Here is a 7917-nt window from a genome sequence, read left to right as displayed (position 1 = left end):
AGACAGAGAGAGAATGCAAGAAGTGCGAATAGCTAAGGAAAAAATAAGGACACATAGTCAATGATTATTTAATTATAAAAATTTTTATTCAAACAATATTAGCTTTAAACTAAAATAATTAATATTAATATAAATTAATATATTATTAAATTAATATATTATTAATATAAATTATAATTTAAACAAAAAATGAAATTGATTTGCTCCGCATGGCAGGTAACTCCAAACGATAGGTTTTATTTTTTTTAAATTATGTATAGTTTACGTTGTTTATATTGCTTTTTAAAATTATAAATTATATTGATGACATATGAATATTAATAACTTTAATAAATTTAAAGCTAAATAATTATTAATAAAAGTATTTTTTGAATAAAGATCTATTAATTAATAAATAATCATCATTATTTAATTTTTTCTTTAAGTGTTTACAGTCCCCCCATTCACACCTATGTCCGATAGAACAGAATATAAATTAAAAAATATATCGAAAATTTTTTTTTCGATTAATGAACAGCTAAAAACTTTGATTGAGTGTTATAAAAGCTAAAGTGGAAATGTTGGACATAGTTATAAAGGCTAAATTGTTCTATATTTATTAACTCGAGAATAACAGGGTGTTTTTATATCCCAGCCGGAAGAAGATATAAATTGATCTAAAATGGATATTGTTTTCATTCTTTTTCAATAACTATTCTTTATGAATCTTTAAATATGCAATTTTATTCGAAAACCCATAATAAAAAAGCGTTATATTAATATATATTAATTAATCTTCATTATTTTTAAAAATATCATTATAATAAACTACTTAACGCGCTCATGTCGTTTAATATTTGTTTGTGTGATTTCTATTTGTTTTTTTTTTTCAAAAAATTGTGACTAAATCCACATCCATAACATTTCCAAATGCCACTAAATAAAAAAATAATCAATATACAATATGTTAATGCTATTGAGACTTCCACGGCTACTATAAAGAAGCTAAGCGTTTTGCAAGCTATCTTAGTGTTCAGATCCATTATTAGAATGACAATATTTCGTGATCCATTATTAGAATGACAACATAGCAGTTTACTTCCTACTGTATTAGGCTGCTCCTTGTCTTGATGAAGTAAACTGAAAACTTCCTACTGTATTAGGCTGCTCCTCGTCTTCATGAAATAAACTGCAATGTTCGCGTAATATTGACATTCTAATAATGGATCTAAATGAGATAATTCGCGAAATGCGTAACTTCTGTATACAACATGTTATTAATAATAGTGATTTTAATCGAGGTATATAAAAGATACCTTTGCTGTAAAGCTTTTGAGTTGATATTCCATATAGATAGAGATAACTGCAAACTAAAAACCTATAAAAATTATCGAAACATATTTCTAAAACTTTCAAACTTTTGATGGATTTCCAACCTAGTGAAACTGCAATAGCGTTATAAAAAAAAATATTACCAACAGTTCAGAGATAATAACAATTCGCGCTTGAAGAATACTCCTGGAACAAAGCTCTCTGGGAATCAAGTGAGGGATTCAACAGCAGCGACAGACAGGAGCGTCGCTTTGGAAACAATACGGGCGTCGCATCAAAAAGTTTTGCCGGCGCGGTGCAACGCAAAATTTTATTAGGGAAATCAAAGATGTCGCCCGTCATGAATGCGAATTGCAAAGCGGGATAAAGATCGAATCGAGTCACACTCACCAGCACAGCTGTATCCATTTTTATGAAGTATGTAGCCGTCTCTGCAATCGCACTCGTACATGCCATCGTGGAGTTCGTAACAGAGCTGCTCGCAGGGCGATCCGTGCCCGCATCTTCCTGAAACACGATAGGGAAACGGGGACGTGAGTAAGTTATGCGTACCGAGGGAATTCGAGGTGGCGCGAAGTGGCGAACAAAGGGAGAAACATCGGAACAGACGGCGGCGATGAGTTGCAAACGCAACTGTTCGCGCATTCTCCGTTCCCATCCCTAATAGCGTATTTACACAATGCTATTTTTGGACTCCGCAAAATCGATTCATATAAAAATTATAGTATAGACGTACTCTTATACCTGCACTTTCGTTTTCAGTGCTACTCATTACGATTTTTTAATACAAGTAGTTTTATTTTCAGTTTTTTACTGAATCTGTAAAGGTTCTATTCAGTAAAACCTGTTCTACATTAGGGTCGCAAGTCATAAACTGTAAGAAATGAGCGAATCAATAGTTAAATATGATCGACTATAAAAAATAATCGATTATGATTGGTTAATTTATTATGATACTTACAGCTTGCCTATTATAGAACTTAACTCTTAATGTCAGTAATAATATCGTTATACATTGTTGTTGCGCAGCATTATTGCGAGTTATGTATACATGATAAAAAAAAGACTTCGTAATAACAATACACTGACACTATCGAGCAAGGAATGGAAAGTTACTTTTTAAAAAAGTAACTATATCTATAATTACCGAGTCAAAAAGCAAATAGTTACTGATTTTCAAAATTCATTACCGTTATCGTTATTTTTTCGCGCGTTATCTTTTTAATACTAAAACAAGATCAACCAAAAATTTTTGCAATATCTTTTGTTTAAATATTAATAAAAGCAAATATCAATAAACAATAATGACACACTAAACTAATATGTAAAAACACAACTAAGAAGAAAAATGTTTTTTTGGTTCGAGCTTTGTACATATAATATTTCAAAATGAATTTATATACATTTTACAAACCACCGATTAAATTTTTGATCTAAAAACACAATCCGACTGAGAGGATATTTTTCATAATAAATTTTATAGAATATTATACATGCATCATTAAACTTAAAGACTGATATTTATAAAACTTGTTCTTATATTAATATAGCTTTCACAGTGATTGATTTATGGCATTCTTAAAACATCATCTTAAACCAATCATAGAGCCATATTAGCATCTTAAAACATTACTTAAAACGATCTTGAAGTAAGAACAAATTATGATACCGACCAGAGGGCAGAGATTGAGATTGAATACACAAAAAAATGTCATAAATAAGTTTCAAACTATAAAAAGTAATTGTAAAATTCACTATTGTTATAAAAAAAGATACCTTAAAAATACCCTTATTAATCGGTTGTAAAAAAAAATAATTTATAACGATAATAACGTTACAAGTAACGCATTATTTTTATTCGCTAATTAAGAGTTACAGAATAGGGACCTAACAATATAATGGGCTTTCTACAATAAGCTATTACCCAAGTTTTAAATCTTAAGCCGTTGAGTCTTAAGAAATTGATTAAGCACAGTCGATTGGTCAATTTTTTATGGCTTAAGATTTAAAGCTTAGATAATGGCTTATTGTAGAAAGCCTATAACTGTAAAAACCAATCATAATAAAGAATCATTGAGCGTTCACTGAGCTGTTGAACGCATTATCAAATATACTCATATATACATTCTATTTTCTATTTATGTATCAAGAAATAAATTTTTAAGTTATTTCATATTGTTCATTTTATTTTGAGAATTGACAGTTATACTATGGTCCATCCTGTATATTAATTATTTACCTTTTGCTATTTTATAAATTGTGAGGCAAATTCCCGCAAGCTCTTATTGCTCTTATTAATATAAATAAGCTCTTATTGCTTATTGCTCTGCGTAACATTTTAGTCGCTGTGTTTCATGTAGATATATTTTTTTTATCGACATATCACAATAATACCGAGTAAAGAGAAGTTGCATGAAATTTACGACGAGAAAAAGATATTATATTGCACAGGCAACTAAATGTCATCAAGCCAACTGCAGCATAAAACTGTTTCCTCCGTTGCGATTTTATTTTGTTATTTAATCTAACGTCACAACACAAATTTACAAAAAATAAAATTAAATCGTGAAAGACGTATAAGACTCAGGATAACAGCGTAATAATTAATTTTTAATTCTGCTGTAAAACAAAGAATTAAATCTTGTACATGACGAAAGAATTTTTTTTTTTAATAATGATGAGTATATAAACATAATGTACAATATAATTGAAGTATCGACGACAATAACAAATTTAACTTATTTAGTTATGTTTATAACTTATTTAATTATGTTTATTGCAAAATCTAGTATTTTAACAATATTTTTATATAATTGTTTCTCTCTTTTTTTCTCATTTTGTTTATATTTAATATATTCATAAATATATGTGCAGTTATTAAACTACAATTATTTAGCAAGTCATATGTAAAACAATTCAGTAATTAACATTCGTTCAGTACGAACGCCCAATACGATTAAAAATTTCAATGCTGACGTTTTATGTCATGTAACCGTCGTTGCATCGTTAAAATTTACTGCAAACGTTTTATAACTAGCAATAAATTAATCAGTATTGCAATGCATGCTGGCAGTCCTTTTTATAAATATATCGAAAACTACGCATAATACGTTACAATGCGATAATATGCGAAAAAAATAAGATAGGAAAAAATGTACATCGTATGCATGTTATATTAAAAATATATACACGATTCATCAACTTATCTAAGTGACAACTATTTAATGAAAAATAGATATTTCATTTGATCTTTAACAACAAAAATCAGTTTATTTAAAAATTGAAATAACAGAATATGAAAATTGTAAATTAATTATTTCATTCTGATATTTGTGATTTATTTTTTTAATAGTATTATATAATTATTTTTTTTAATTAATTATTTTAAATATTGTCTAGTGATAAATATTTGTTTGAAAATATCCGTATTTTACAAATCAATGAAGGATATGTTATTGTGTCGAATTATCAATTCCGCTGCTGCGCATCGTATCAGTACGTTAAATTATTTCACCATAAAATACACGAATTTCGGAATTTTGTATTTTAATTTGAAGTAATGGATCCGTAAGAATTATATCATACATACAAATTTCAGTAGTTAAAAACTCAAATTAATGAAATTATAAATAAATATAACATTTCACAGATCCAGTAAGAACATATTTTAGTAGATTGAATAATGTATGTGATATCTATAAGGAATTAAAAGATAAAATTAATTAAAGATCTGTTAGATGTTATTTGAACTGTATGAATCAATAACTACGATAGCATTGATCAATTTAATCGCCTTATAATTGAAAAACTTGGCTTCGACATTATCAATCAAAATTTTTTATTTGAATAATCTTCGAAATAAAATATTGAATACGGTAATTATGAAACATCTTTTTTTCATTACACAATTGCACAATTATGTGAACTCAAATTGTTATGGTTACTTTCTGAGATCTCTTTATAGATTCTTTTATGGTTATTTCTACCTTGCTGGAATTTTAATATTATACGACAATGAGAATTTTATCTTTGGACAACATTTTATAATAAGACAATTTTTTATAAGAATATATAGAAAATATGCCCTTACTATTCGTGGGATCCACAGAAGAACTAAACGACTACATTTTTGGAGAGCATTTCAGAATTTAACATGTATTTATATAATTTTTTGGATAATTTTTATTAAGCGATAAATTTTAAGAATTTTGTTAACATTGAGAATGACCCGATCGGTATCAAAACGTTTGTATTGTAATTGTTAGAGTTTTATAATTTAATTTGTTTTGTTTTTGTATTTCTAGTTCGTTGCCCTTCTTATATATTTGGCTTTATTTTTTTTTAATCCTTTGATTTAGCCCTGGCGATTCCGTTTGAGGTTATTTCCTTTTATTTTATAAATTGCTCATTCAATTTTTATGAAACTTGGTTATTGGGTAATTTAATAATGCTTTATTCGAATCTGAGATCAAAAATAAAAATTTTAAATGATAGATTCAATATGGCAAACAAAATGTTTTTTAAATTATTTGATTGCTATAATTCGGTTTTAGAAAGTTTTTAATTGCAAAATAACATCAAGATTTCCTTTATTCGAAGCTCATCAATGATATGCAAACGATTAGCACTGATTTTTAAAGTGACTTTCAAATATGCAAACGATTAGCATTCAGAAATTCTGATTATAAACCCTGTGAAACTAGATATTCCTTCATAGAGGTTACTATCCTTTTGAAATTCGATATTTTCAGACAAGATTCAAATTCAGAAATACCAAGAAAATTGAGTTTCACAATAGTCATATTATTTTTCTTTAATTTAAATTTTAAAATTCTAAGACCAAAATTAAATTCAGCAATCCCCGAAAACTTTTAAGAAGCAAGATCTTCTATAAGTTATTATTTTGTTAAAAATATTTGATCTTCAAAGGGTTATTTGTTTTACTATTATTTATAAAATAATATCTTTAATAATTGTAAATAAATTATACAAAAGAATAATATGATGGATAATAATAAAAATAACAAAACAATATATTATAGCAATTCACTTTAATATTTAAAACTAATAATTTAATTTGTTAAAAAAATAACAATCACGATTATATTCATGTGCGCGCGATAATAATTTAAAAGTAACTACTAAATCGTAATATACAATTGTGAAAAGAACTGTAGATGAAGCAACGATTTAGTTTTTACGTCAATAGTTTAGTTTTACATATTCGTAATATAATGATATATTTCTCATTTTCGTGGAATAGTCAAAATAGCGACATATTGCGAAATGTTTTAACATAAAGTGCGATTGGATAGGAACAGAGCAGGAGCAATAAAAATTCAATAAAAAAGTGCATTACTTTGAATGCAGTAAAATTTTAGAACAATTTTCAACCGAGCTCATCTTTTGGGCAGGTATTGCGAATGAAAATAAAGCGCATTCAATTTGTATGCGGACTTTTCAATTTGCACATATGCATACTTAATGCGTATATTTCACACTTAATTTTAGTTTAACGAAAGTGCTTACTAAGTGGACCTCATATAAAGCCAGCCGACCGCACAACGATACATATAATTAAAATATTTCTATGTTATCGTTCCATTTGTGAAAACTTTTTAATCAACTAGGTTATTTTTCTAATTTTCAATTTTAATGAATATATTTCAAGTTTTTTCAGCCAACATGTTTTTGCCATTTTTGCCATTTAATAAATAGAAAGTTATGTGTTTTAAGTGAGTACATAGAGTACAACCATATAAATTTTTATTTCCGCAGATATATTTTTTTCTGTAAAATGATTAACAAACCAGAATTACTATTAATCCACGCATGAAATTTAACAAGTACAATCTAATAAATAGGCAATAGCGACTGTTTTACAGAGTGATTTGCTTCTCTCCCAAATATTTTCTTCTTAATATTAAATATTAAATCGTGCATAAATTTTTCATATACTTTAAAGAGCATTATAAAACGAATAGAGTAAATATTTTATATCGATCTTATATTCAAAGCCTGTGAAAGTAACTTAAATTTTTTTAATAGCTTCTTATATGTTTGCTATGTTGAGATAGAAGCCCTAATTGAATAGCAAACAAGTGTGTTTATCATATGCTTGTACACTGATGTTATACTAGAGTTTATACATATACAGAATCTCTCATTTACATAATGGATGAATTACGCATTGCTAGCATCCCATAGATGTCTCAAATGTAGTAATCAAATACAGTATTTGTTTACATTACATTCCATAACGACAAAAAAAACGAATGTAAAAAGTGGAATTGGCAAATGTAAAATTAGGCGTGCCTAAAATTAGGGTTTGCCTAACAATCTCGCTAACGATTAATAAAATGCAAATAGGAATAATACTGAAAGAAACGAGATTGTTTAATGTGCAACAATGCATACATGCCGAATCTGAATCGCGCTGCGTTCTGCGAATGAATCACGCAGATCGTTACACCTCGATGCACTATGTTCTTCCATAGTTATCCCCTTCCTAGACAGAACATTGAAAATTCCAATATCCGATTCGATCGTGTGTACTCTTTACGAAAAACTGGCCGTATGGGAAAAACCAGCATTATTTTCATGGCG

General features: G+C 27.7%; 1 protein-coding gene across 1 annotated transcript in view; it reads right to left on the bottom strand.

The window, feature by feature from the left end:
* Window positions 1-7917, bottom strand: part of LOC105627702 (pikachurin-like) — a 151139-nt gene that overhangs the window by 131332 nt on the left and 11890 nt on the right. Inside the window, exon 2 of the mRNA XM_012208979.1 lies at window positions 1702-1818. Within this exon, the coding sequence (XP_012064369.1) occupies window positions 1702-1818 (117 nt within the window). The remainder of the gene's footprint in view (window positions 1-1701; window positions 1819-7917) is intronic.

The sequence above is a fragment of the Atta cephalotes genome (assembly GCF_000143395.1).
Source record: "Atta cephalotes unplaced genomic scaffold scaffold00010, whole genome shotgun sequence".
NCBI lineage: Eukaryota > Metazoa > Arthropoda > Insecta > Hymenoptera > Formicidae > Atta > Atta cephalotes.
This window is presented reverse-complemented; position numbering and strand designations above follow the sequence as displayed.